At 45.4% G+C, this 13,079-nt stretch overlaps 1 protein-coding gene across 11 annotated transcripts in view; it reads right to left on the bottom strand.

Moving 5' to 3' along the window:
• Positions 1 to 13,079, bottom strand: part of ADGRB2 (adhesion G protein-coupled receptor B2) — a 163,779-nt gene that overhangs the window by 52,430 nt on the left and 98,270 nt on the right. For 10 of the 11 annotated variants that reach the window (XM_083751606.1, XM_083751607.1, XM_083751605.1 and 7 more), the window contains 8 exons: positions 8,791 to 8,955; positions 7,229 to 7,330; positions 4,328 to 4,434; positions 3,279 to 3,473; positions 2,095 to 2,163; positions 1,908 to 2,016; positions 1,164 to 1,310; positions 122 to 197 (listed from right to left, as the gene is read on the bottom strand). In XM_083751606.1, coding sequence (XP_083607732.1) covers positions 122 to 197; positions 1,164 to 1,310; positions 1,908 to 2,016; positions 2,095 to 2,163; positions 3,279 to 3,473; positions 4,328 to 4,434; positions 7,229 to 7,330; positions 8,791 to 8,955 — 970 coding nt within the window. The remainder of the gene's footprint in view (positions 1 to 121; positions 198 to 1,163; positions 1,311 to 1,907; positions 2,017 to 2,094; positions 2,164 to 3,278; positions 3,474 to 4,327; positions 4,435 to 7,228; positions 7,331 to 8,790; positions 8,956 to 13,079) is intronic. The other variant, XM_083751602.1, reaches the window with a different exon arrangement.

The raw sequence follows: 13,079 nt of genomic DNA, 5'->3' as shown, positions 1-13,079 counted from the left end.
ATTGAACAGGGGGCAAGTGAACATAATGTGCTGGAGGTTGTTTCAAAGCAATCCTTTTGGCATTTGAGTGTGTGATGTCATGCACATACCCCTTCCACATGCCACCTCCACAGCCACTCACCTAGGAGGAGGCAGGATTAATCCCAATGTGCGATACAAGATGGCACCAATGACAAAATAAGATGATTCATCTGTTTCTGCAGAGAAATATGGGGGAGAGAGGAAAGAACAGTACTGATTTTACAGTAGGTTGTGATTAGAGACAGTTCTAGACCAGCTCATACTAGTTGATGGGGGGAGCTCATTTGGGCTTGACCTGGAATGAGCTAGCTCTGGGCAAGGTAATTTGGTTTGCCACGTGCTTGAATTAAGCTGGTTAAGGTTGGCCACATTTTACGCTCGGTTCGGTTATGCTCCCATACTGGGAATATGCCGAGGTCTGCAGGCTGTTATACCCCAACTCTCCTGAGATTCTCATTCTCCTCATACAGATGTAAGGGAAGGGAAGTGCTGAAATGGCTGCTCACACTCCACCCCATTCCAAGTCAGGCCATTGGTTCATCTGACTCTGTAGTCTCCACACTGATTGGCAGCTTTGCAGGGTTTCAGGCAGGGAACATTCCCGGCTTTACCCTGGAATATTTTGCATGCAAATCACATGCTCTAACAGTAAGCTACAGCCATTCCATTGTTACAACAAGGTCAGTATTATTTACACTGACAGGTGGTGGCTCTCTGGGGTATAATCCTGGAGCCTTTTCCTGCCCCACCTGAAGAGGTCATGCATTTAATCTGAGGCTTTTTGTGTACCAAGTGTGTGAGCTTTGCCCCTTTCTCTTCAGGAAGAATCCAGGCTCTCTTAGCTCTCTCTTCAAAGAATGTTTAAAATCCAGAGATAGAACGAGAGATCTAAGAGGCTCCCAAATTCCAGGGTCACAGAACAGTACAGGGGCGTGGGAACATAGGAAGTTGCCTTATACCAAGTCCATCAAGCTCAGTATTGTCTACACTGGCTGCTAGGCTTTTACACAACTCCCCAGTGTTTTAGACAGGAGTCTCTCTCTCAGCCCTACCTGGAGATACCAGGGGCTGAACCTGGGACCTAGATGCATTACCACTGAGCCGTAGCCCTTCCCCAACACACACGGACACAGACCACATACCAGATGAGGAGAGGCTGAGCACTTCCTTGGGGATGAAGATCTTATCCTCAGAGTGGCGGGCCCAGTCTTTCATTCCACGCCGCCCCTTCATGGGGAAGTTGATGTCACTGGAGACAGCAGAAACCGGCTCTCTCTGGATGCTGATTACTGCCAAGGGTGGGAGAAAGAAAGTGGGGAGGGGAGGGTGTCACTACAGGGTATTGTGGGGGGGGGACTCATTTTGCCCCTCTGCCAACACTCCAGACCTCTAGAGCCTCAATGGTGGAGGGACCAAGCCTAGTATGCTAACTGGGACAGTGGGGACAGTGGACTCAGAGCCCCCTTGACTGCAAGTGAATGAGAGTGGTATTCCCTATCCTTTTTTTAAGTCTGTGAACATTACCTAAATAATTACATTGTAGTGCTTTTGACATTCCCCTTCCATTGAAATGCCTGTAAATTAATGATGTAATCAATTACATTAGTTTTGGCCATGGTGGATAGTGAGACAAGATGTGGGTTGTAGTAGAAGCTGAACTGTAGTGGAATGGAGGCAGAGCTGATTGCAACGAATGCAGGACTGGATGGAAGTTGTTGCCTTCTCACCACCATGCTCAAGAAGGCCTAGCAAGTGACCTCAGGGACCCTGGATTGGAGCAGACACAACCTCCAGGACTGTGGACTTGGTGTACAACTACCCTGCCCTGTTCCCTTCCCTACAACCAAGCAAGGAAGCCATCCCTCCATTCTCTTCCAGCCACTCACCCAAGTTGTCCGTGACGATGAGGGAACTCTGGAAGGCCTTGAGTGCGTCTCCGACCAGGTGGATGAAATCCTCCACCACCTTCATCAGGAGCACAGAGCCAGGCATGACCTGTGAGGCAGAAGGAGGTGTTAACACAGGCTGGGGGTCCCCACAGCCTAGCCCCGCACACAAGGCATGTCAGCTCACCTGCTGTGCATCTTCCCACTTCTCCCTGTTTTCCGCATCCACCATGTAACTGACGACTTGGAAGAACCGCTGTGGGAGCAGAGGAGAGGTTGAAGTGCAGGCGCTGGGAAGGCTCCAGCTGTCAACCTTCACTAACCTGGCACCCTGCAGATGCTTTGGACTACAGCTCCAATTAGCTCCAGCACATTGCTGGCTGGAGTTAATCAAAGATGTAGTCCAAAACATCTGGAGAGTATCAGGTTGGTGGAGGATGCTGTATTCAAAATTGATCTTGTGGGTAGGCAAGAGCCCTCTTGAGAAATACTGCTACTCATGAACACTGTTTTTCTTTTGTTTTTCTTTCTGTTAAAATGTTCATATGAAATATTAGCTGATATCACCATGTGTGTATTAAATGATTCAGCTCAGCAGGAACATCCATAACCTCAACATTTTGCAGTTGGTAAATTACATTAGGCAATTCTCCTCAAAATCCAGCTTTTGGCAGGGAGAGGGAAGAAGCCTAAGTGCACAGGGATGAGTATGAAACTCTGCAGGAAGCACCTGGCAAAACCTCAAGGCACAGGGAATAGCTAAACAGAGTTTCTAGTGGTAAGAGGAGGAACACAACTGCCACAAGTCACTTAATGCAAAATAAGCAGATCTCTGCCAGCCTGTTTGATCTGCAAAAGATTATGCAACTCACAGAATATTGCCTTTCTTGTGGAAGAATTTGGTTTTGTTTGAAAGACATTTGGATTCATGGCTTCTTGTTGCTACTACTGCCTATTAGGGATACTGGACTATTTTGCCTGGTCTGCATTTCAGTGGGTCACTGAATTTTCAGTGATTTGACCTAATTTGCATTTCCTAGACTAATATGCAGATTATAACACTGTTACTCTTTTGGCCTGTAAAAATTTTGTGATGAATTTTTTGGCTCAAAATTTGCCTTTTGGGGGGTGGGGAATGCAGACAAAAATGCATTTTTAGGAGAAAATATTTAAATGTGCATTTTTGTGTATTTAATCATAGAAAAAGAGACAGGATGAACTCACAACTGAACACATGGAAAACTGACACTAACAGGAAATTGGCTGATTTGTCCATCCCTGTCATATAACGAGGCAAACAAGCCTCTTTTGTTACAATGGCCCTGCAACACGTGTGCCTTGAAACTGCATCTTTCCCATCCAGAATGGTACCTGAACATCATCTGAGGAAGGGATGTAGGTGGCTCTCTTGTAAGTGTCAGTGACATTGCGCAGGATCTCCACTGAGAAGAGCAGGTCTCCGCTGTAGTACGTCTTCCGGGCTACAAGCTCCAGCAGGCCACGGACCACCTGAGACATTCCCTCACCCGCCAGCATGCGCTGCCCCTTTGCCAAATGCTCTCGGAGCTTTGATCAGATGGGGGAGTGTGGAAAGAGAGAGAAAGAGATGGAGAAAGATAAGGCCAGGGGTGGTGTAGGATCTGAGTGCCATTAGGCTTACAGTGAGAGACCCTGAGTGGAGGATTCTCTAGCCAAGGCCCATTGTAATTCAGTGGAAGAGCAGCACACCTGGTTTGCATGCCCAAGGCTCCTGTTTCAATCCCCAGGAATGCCAGTGAAAAGGGATTTCATGTAACAGGTCCGCCAATGCAGATCAGCTTCCACCCACCCGGTGCCCTCCAGGTGTTTTGGACTTTATAACTTCCATCAGTCCCAGCAAGCATGGCCAGCTGGCTGACTGGGGCTGATGGGATCTGTACCTCAAAACATCTCGGGGGCACAAAGCTGGTGAAAGTTGGTACAGATAATAATACAAAGATAAACGTGTCAACAGACTACATAAGGCAGATCCTGGGACTAAGGGCTTGTTTCTGAGCAGGCACACAAAGGATTGCATCTTCCTGTGATAATTAATTAAATACTTCCCTAACACATTTTGCACTACCTTTGCCAGGGGAGAATGCAAATCCATACAAACATGCTTGCCCACCAACAAGCTCATTGCTGAAAATGCCAGCATCAGTCATAATTGATTTGATCGGTATCAGTGCATTCATCTAAACTGATTTTGCTACTGCATTTTCTGTGCAGTTCGTGCAACCCTCCCTTTCCATGCTTAGCAGCACCTGTCCCACCCCTACACCAACTCCCCTCCCCTTTTATATATAAAAAAGACAAAATAGGGAAGGGTTGAGACCATAGCCAAAAGGGATAAAAAGGGAAGAGAGAAGGTCTGTTTGCCAGCCAGAGTCTGCACCTACTGAGAGATGTAAGTATCGGTACTCGTGGGAGATGCAGCGTGCGAAGCTGGGCGTGCCCCAGAAAGCCACGCCTTGGGAGTTGAGCAAGCACCGGCGGCTGGCAGACCCTAGGAAAGAAGGTAAACCAACAGGTAGCACTTGTGGCTGAAGGTGCCCCAAATGCCCAGCCACCTCCAGGCCAGTCCCCAGGAAGAACCCCAAAACAAGGGGGTGTTTGCAACAGGAAATGGGCTGAACTTTGGAGGAGAAGGGCATCTGGTGGTCCTTTTAGGCTCACAAACTGCCTAGTAAGGCATATTTAATGCATGTACGTTTTGGGATCCCATCCTTCACCACAAATCCATCACAAGGCAAGTCATCATAAGCATATTATGTAAATCCCATCACATCCAGGTGCAACACAATCAAACTAAAAAGCAATCTACCTCTTCCTACCTTTGTCAGAATGACTATCTTAAAACAAACTGAACTTCAGCAGCTCTGGCAAAACAATGAAACACACAAAAAAGAAATGTTTTTGCCTAATACTGAAAGCTCACCAGTTCAGCGACAACCTAAATTAGGGGTGCCATACAGATATATCTGGAATACTGCAGTCGGCAGCAGTGTCCGGGCAGAAATTGCAGGAAATGTCTGGGGAAATCCAAATGTATGGTAGCCCATGTTGGCAGTGCCATTTTTGCCATTTTTCCATAAAAATAGCTTCAAAACATATTTTTTAAAGCAATTTCCCCCAAAAAAGCTCAACAACAACAACAAAAAGCTCAACAACTTTTCTGTCCGGATTTTCACTGTTTGAAATATGGCAACCCTAGTCTAAATCTCCTCCGGAAGTATGTTCCACTATTGGAGGAGGACTCTCCACTGAGAAGGCCCTATGATTCTGACTTTAGCCACAGAGGTTGCCCCAACAGCTCTCAACCCATGAACTAGGGTGTGTATTCTCAAACCGTTTAGGGTTTTATAGACCAGCACTTGGAACTGAGCTTGGCAGCCGGTGCAGTTACAGAAACAAGCAGTTCAGATCTGTCAAGACTGGTACGTGATCTCATGCAATCTCTGGGGCATCTTTAAGAGCAGCCCCACATAGAGCATATTACAATAATCAAATCTGGAGATTATTAGGGGATGGGTTATTATGGCCAAGCTATCAAAGCTTAAGAGCAGCCACAGCTGACCAACTAGATGGCGTTGCAAATAGCCACACAACACTGCAACTGAGCTTCTAGCAAGAAGGTAGACTCAAGAAAGGTACTCAGACTACAAACTTGGCCTTTCAGAAGAAGTGCAACCATATCAAGAAGGGGCTGATCACCCAGTCCTTGGACCCAAGAACCACCAATCCATAGCACCTCCATCTTGTCAGGATTAGACTTCAGTTTATGGTCCTCATCCAGCTCATTATCACCCCAAAATGCAGATTTACCACCTGAAGAGCTTCATCTAATTTTGATGTTAAAGATAGAGCTCCCACCAGCATCCCAGTCATGGAAATCCCCCTGGTGCCCACATTGTTTCTCAGGTGCCAGAAAAGGAGCTTTTGATGTCCCCAGGCTCTACAGCCCTGATCTATTTGAATAGTTGTAAAGACCTGTTGTAAAATGCAAAGGTCTGGTTCTTGAGCTTCTCAGCTATGCCAGCCTGGAGCTGAGACACCTAAAAAAGGAGAAAAACATCTCACTGCCTTTAACCCTAGCATGAGCAACAGGCCTTGGATGCAGGTGTCACTCTGCTCTGCTGCTCCCTAGACGAAGCTTAAGTTTCCTTCAGAGAGCTAGTTTATTTGGGTGAACATTTTGCAAATCCTTACATCCCTCGGCCCTGTCCTGCTCCTCACCATTCATCTTGAAGACTGTTATCTTTAAACACCTCTCCCCACCCAAAAAAACCCCTCTCTTTCCAACTATGTTTGTAAATGTGCTTATTATGGGGCTTGAATAAAAACATTTAAAATATTGTACCTTTAATAGACATTCTCAGCAGACCATGGCACAGACATGATCTCCAGACCCAGAGAGGTCAGGGCCTCTAGTACCATCTAATTATTTTATAGAATATGATGCTCCTGGGTTCCCCATCTGCAGTGCTGAGGACAGGCCTTGCACACTGCATTCTATTTCAGTGTGGGCTTCTTTCTCCCTTAGCAACTGAGCTATTCTTTCAAGTAGTAGTGTTTATTTCCATTAAGAAACCCCAATAATGTAGAAATTGCATGCAGCCAGATCTGTGCCTTTTTCAACGCTGTTAAATTTGCAAGTGCCCACAAATCTGCAAGGGGAGCAGAGGGAATATTCAAAAAGACATATTCATTGGAGGCTTGCAAAATACATGGCTCTGTGAAAATTTTGCAAAGGAAGCTGGAAAGAGGTTTTGGTTTTAATGAGGAGGTAAACGTGTGTGCAATCTGATTTCTTTAATATTAAGGTCAACATGGGTGAGGAATGAAATGCAGGGCAATGCCCAAGAACTGGGGAGTTGCCAAGAGTTATTCATAGACACTTGTACGAAGATAGCCTTGCCAACTTAGTGCCCTCTGAATGCTATTGTACTACAACTCCCATCATCCCCACCCAGTAGCTGGGGCTTATGGGAGTTGTGGTCCGAAACATCTGGAGAGCACTAGGTTGGTGAAGGATTCAGCAAAGAATATCACAGGGGGGGTTAGCAACTACCTTGGGACAGTTCTACTTTGGGGACTGAAGAAGCCAGTCATCTTGCAGTACAAACCAGAGCAGAACCATGTAGCTGAAATCTGCTTAGCTAGTGCAGACATCCCTTATGAAGTGGCAGTGCCTTGAGTTCTCAGCAGGAAACTCATGTTGGCAGGTAGACCTGCAGGTCACCTCCGCAAGGCTTCATTCTGTTTAAAAAATGTGGATCCCCACCCATGCAGCTGCCTACCTGTAGCATTGGATGGGCATTTGTTGTAGACAATCTCACCAGCAGCAGCTTTCTTCCAAGTCATCAACATCACATACTCGTCTTTGCACATTTCATGGTAGGCTGTGGGAGGAACACAAGAAGAGCCTTGATGTTGTTGGATCAGACCAAAGGCCTATCTAGTCTAGCAACCAGATGCCCCCTGGGAAAGTCAAATTTTCCAACTTCCAAATTGCAAAAATGAAGGGTGCTAAAAAGCTGTAACATGACTTGTGAATTCGAAAGATATTTTGGTTAAATTACCGTATTTTTTGCACCATAACACTCACTTTTTTCCTCCTAGAAAGTAAGGGGAAATGTCTGTGCGTGTTATGGAGCGAATGCCTGCAGGTGGCGGGGGGGATCTGCTGCAGTCGTGAGCAGAGGATCCATGGTTCCCCTTCCTTCCCTCCCCTGTGGTTACAAAGCATGGATCCACATGGATCCTCAGGATTTTTGCATTGGGCTACTCCAAACTCACCATCAGATCACATGCCTGTGGCCACAGCATGAACCACAAAAATCATATATCCACTATTTCATTTAGAATATTTTTTTCCCCTGGTTTTCCTCCTCTAAAAACTACGTGCATGTTATGGTCTGGTGCGTGTTATAGAGCGAAAAATACGGTAATAGAATTTAGTTTTGCTTGGTAAGTAAATGTGTGTACAATAGAAACCATTAAAAATGATTACCAATTACTTGCAGTTGTTATTATCATTATTATTATCATAACCATCACCATCGTCATTGTTGTTATTTAGCATTACGTGACATTTTCAGAAGGCAAAATTAAAATTATTTGGTTTTCCAAAAGCAGTTTATGTGTTTCTTAATCAAACATAGACTTAAATGTTGTTTAATCACAAAAATAATAGCAGATTCTTCTGGGACTTGCTCTGTTGACCAGATAGAAGCCAAAAACTATGATCCTAGAATTCATATCAGATCCTGCAAATCTAGGGCCTTCATGATGTCTGTCAATCACAAAACATGAATGTCTTGTCTCTTTATTACCTTCTCTTCCTTAGCAGCCTGGCCCCACACAGTTCTAGGTGGCTTACTAGGTTAATTCATCTCCCCAGAAACCCTAATATAGTAAGGTTACCAGATTTTTTTTCAATGAATCTGGGGTCACTTTTCAACTTCAGTCGGAATGGATGGATATTGTCAGGGGACTGATTTGTAAATCAGGGGACGTCTGGTAACCTGATAATATAGAGCTGTGGGGAGGGGTTGGGGGAAGGGAACTGAGAGATGGGCAACACAAACCAAATGGATAGGTGATATACAAAGATACAAATTGCAGATGGGCAGCACACCCTGTTAGGGGTGGTGGGTGGGCAGAAAAAGTGAAGGACCAATGGAAGGATAGGCTGCTCAAATGACACAATGAGACTGAATCCTTTTAGTATGAATGAATGAATGAATGAATCCTTTTGATAGAGGAAAGGTGAGGACCTCTTGTCACTTTGCAGAATAAACTGGGATGTCTGGTGGAGCGCTGCTTTGGAAGGACTCGGCCAGGCGGCAAGGCCAGTTACCTGGGCATTTCTTCTCGTTGCATGTCTTGACTTCCTCCCCACTGCCCTCGCATGGGTAGCCTTGCACGCCCGTCCCCTCGCACATGCGGAAGCGTCTCTGCCAGCCCGTATCACACGTCTTGGAGCACAAACTCCAGTGGTTCCATGGGCCCCACTTGCTATCAGCTTCAGTTCAGGGGAGCAGAAAGGAAGAATTAGTAGACCTTTCTAAACCATCTCTCACTCTCTCACACACCCTCCCAATTTAGAGTCATATTAGCTGGAGGACTTGACAGAATGGCAAGGAGATAGAAGAAGTCCTTCTTTATCATTGGGATGCAACTGTGCTGGCTGATAATTACTTTAATCAAATATTCCACAGATGATTAAACGCATTTATCAATAATTCAGATCTCATTTAAGCTAAAATGCCCCTCTCCCCTTCCTAACCAGGCCATGACCGCAAGGGTGCCCTTTAACAAATGGGATTCATTTTCATTCCTCAGGAGGCAAGTTTCTTTCAAGGTTCTGAATCCTGCAGATTTCAACCAGCTTGAGTAGCAGGGTTTAATGTGCCTTGCTACCAAATGCAGCAAGAGACAACGCCACATCAAGAACCGAAACCCACCTCAAACCAATAAGCAGCCAGTTGGCCTGATCTGGATCCAAGTTTCCCACATTCAAAGCCAGCACAAAAGCCTCCAATTTCCCAAATTTCTGTTGATAGCAGAGGCACACTTTCCTTGAATTAAAACTGGAAGCACACTTCATCATCTACCACCCAAAAGGCTGTGCAAGAATTGCCCATCCTTGGAGGAGTGGAGCCACACCTTAGTTTCTGTGTGAGTCCTTGCTCTAGGCATGCATCCTCTGAGAGATCATTGCCTCTTGACTGAATGGCCCAGAATCTCCTGCCTCCACTGGAGACTGATTGCTCTGGCCTTGCCTTCTTCCAGTGACTCACTCAGAGAAACAGTGGGAGGCCTCTTCCACAGGTGGGTAATTCTATTGCCTCTCTGCATCAGGGATGATCCAATATTACCTAATATAGAGGTGCGGTAGATTGCTCACGTATGACAGAGGCAGATTGGAAGAAAGCTAGGCTGGCACAGGAAACCCTTCAGAGACACAGTGGGCAGATTCATTTATGGGTATATACTTTGGGCATGGAGGAGCCTTTTCTCATTATTGCAGGGGTTGCCAACCTTTTTGAGCCAGTGGGGGCATTTAAAGTATCATGATAAAGTATGACATAATAGCTCTCATGGAGCGTTGGCATTACACAAAATGACTGCCGTGTCCAAAGAGCAGAAAAGGAGACAGGACCAAAGTTTTTTTTTTTCTAATGAGCAGCTAGACACGTTTTGTGCAATGTCAAAAAAGGGTTCAGGGTGAAATAAGCTTTTGCAGAGTTGAGTATATGGGATTTAACAAGGAGTTGGGTAGATTCTAAAAAAGGTAGATGAGAAAAGATAAAAAGAAGCAGAAAATGAAGATGTATGCTGGTTCCTTTCAAATCTTCATAACCTTGTCTCAATCGTGTATTATGGGACCAATTACCTGACTAGTCAAACACATTTATTGACCCATATTGAACTTTACTTAAACAATATATATAGATATAAAATCATTATATATCACCACAAAACAAACATAGAACAAAAGATCACACAGTTGTGTCATTGGGCCCCCTTTCACATTATGCTCAGTATGATTCTATGTTAAAATTTATTTTGATTCAAGATGGCCAAATTGTCTGGGACTGGAGGATGTGAGTAGTTTTGCTCTGGGGGAAAAAAACCACACCCTTAAACATAGCTACAAAATTTGTGTTGGTAGCACTGGTGGAGGAAGGGGGTGCAATGGGTGCAGCACACCCCAGGTGTCATCCCTGAGGTGGGGTGACATTGCCCCCTGCCCCCTTGGATGCTCGCTGTGGGATGTGCCCCCCCCCCCGATGCTCGCCCTGCCCCTGGGTGCACAGCATGTGCACCGCTCTGGGTGCTGGAGCAGCTAGCTCCACCTCTGGTTGGTAGGTGGTGTATGATGCACAAGGTGGTAAATTGTTGGGTGCCACCAGGAAGTGCTGCATGGGAGCTGGTTTTGCACTAACAGCCTTAGTTGGATATTTCTTCATTCTTGTACAAAGTGCTACCACAGCAGTCTTGGCAAAAGGAAGTTTTATGTTGAAAGCATATACAGAATATCAGCATCTGGGGCGGCTGAATTGAATGCATGGGTTAAAAGAAAGCAGTATAACCAATTTCCCTCCTTTGTCTCTATCTAAACATCCCTACAGACACAAACTATGTGTTTGTCTCAGCCAGCAAGAAACTATTTTCTAGGGAAAAGTGGTGTAAATCAGTGTTCAGCAAACTGTTGTCCCAAAACTGTCTCCATCTGCTGCAGTTCTCCTCAGGCCTTGATGTGACTTCTTGCTGCTCGGTCTTTCAGCAGAACTTAAACCTTGGAGCACAGCTAGTTCTCTATATTTCAACAGGGAGCTTGGCAAGTCCTGCCAGTCTCACATAATCAGACTTGTAGGGTTGGAAGGAACTCAAAGGGTCATTTAGTCCACCCTCCTTCAATACAGAAATCAGAGCTAAAGAATGTCCTTTCAGCTCTTTGTGGAGGCTCCTTGTTCTTCTTTCTCTAACCCCTCCATTTTCTATTGCTGATCGTAACAGTAGATGCAACAGAGGACAGGCCCTGTCCAATGGGTCACACAACAGTTCCTAGGATTCCTGGAGCTTTGTTTCTGTTTGACAGTATTTTGTTCTTCACCTGAACAAATCCTTGAAGATGACTCATCTCTAATACTAAAGACTTCTGGAAAGTTCATTTCACCTTAGAGACTCGCAGACTGACACAAGAAGGCCTCTCTCCCTTCCTCTGCCAGGCCCCACAGACTGCAAGGCTTTACAGGATGGAATAGGTAGGGCAAGAAGCACAAGGCAAACTGAAGCCCCAGACAGACTCAAGGACAGACAGATACATTGATATTAATAGGTTTGTGTCCTGGGCCTTATTCCAGACAGTGTTGTAAATAATACATGGGTTAGAGGTAACAACTTTTCAGTCTTTGAGCAGCCATTTTGTGAAGGTGCTCCATTAACCCTCAGTACAGAATCTCCACCATATTTTACACCTGCTTTGTAATAGGAGGCAAATTCAAGTCATTTCTGGTGAGAGCACAGCTTCAGTTATGCTTTGTGGGGAAAGGGAATCAATACAGGTTAAGGAAGGGAGATAATATCTTCCTCAAAATAACTGGAGGAGGGGATTCTTTTCAAGGCACCTCTTTTTTCTTGCTCCCTCACTATCATTTTCATTTCCCCAAATTTCCTGTTTGTCCTCCATTCTCTGTTATTTATTCTTCTTGTCTCTTTCTCTGTAGATTCTTATGTTCTCTTCCCTCTTTTGCGTTATTATTTCTTTCAGTTACAGAAAGTTTGTGAGTGGGAAGTGTTCTGCCTGCTTATGCAGTGGGGTGGGGGGAGCTTAGAATAAACCCTGGAGAAGACCACAGGGTGGTATGCAAACGTGCCCCTCTGTGGCCACCCCATTAATGGAGGGAGAGGCTCTAACATCCATGTTTGTTCATGGAGAGAAGCTCTTTGCACCTCTCATCTGCTCAGAATGGAAGGATGGACATCCAGTGCAATGTGGACATGTTCAGTGGAGGAGAGGCTGAGCCAGTGCAAACAGCAGGAAAAGCAAACAGTCTCTGGTTCATTGTGAATTTTTGAGAGGGTATTTACTGAGACCTTTATGAAGGTAGCATAGAAGGCACGGGGGGGGCACACTGTTGAGCCCCGCAGATGCATTTATCAGGGACACAATAACAGCTCTCGTCTGGCACAGTTGGGGAACAATTGTTCCAGCCTCCTCTACATGGCACCAGCTTGTCTTTCCTTCTGCCTTTAAATCCCATCTCCTCTGTCAATGCTATTGCCCTCTTCCTAGGCATTTCAGGATTCAGGTGTGGCCCCCCCTCCAATGGAGAGACAAACTCCCAGCACACAGCCTGATAGCACATCATGTTCTGTATGTTCAATGAATTTTGTTTCATTTTTAAAAATGGAAGAACACTTGAACTTGGCAAGCCCACCCCACGATCATGCCTTTAGTGGGCAGAATAAGGTTTTTACCATTGGAACTTGCTGTCAGTCCCTGATTCTCTATATTTAAAACTATGCTTGAGCCTGTCTGGGCTGGGCAAAAGTTTTGCCCACTGGCAAATCCTCTATGAGCCAACCAAACCACCCACCTCAACTGGGTTCCTGTCTTTCTGCATACTGAGATCCTCT

The sequence above is a fragment of the Podarcis gaigeae genome (assembly GCF_964106915.1).
Source record: "Podarcis gaigeae genome assembly, chromosome: 8".
In the NCBI taxonomy this organism is placed as follows: Eukaryota; Metazoa; Chordata; class Lepidosauria; order Squamata; family Lacertidae; genus Podarcis; species Podarcis gaigeae.
Note: the sequence above shows the minus strand (reverse complement) of the source record. Positions and strands in the feature narration are given on the sequence as shown.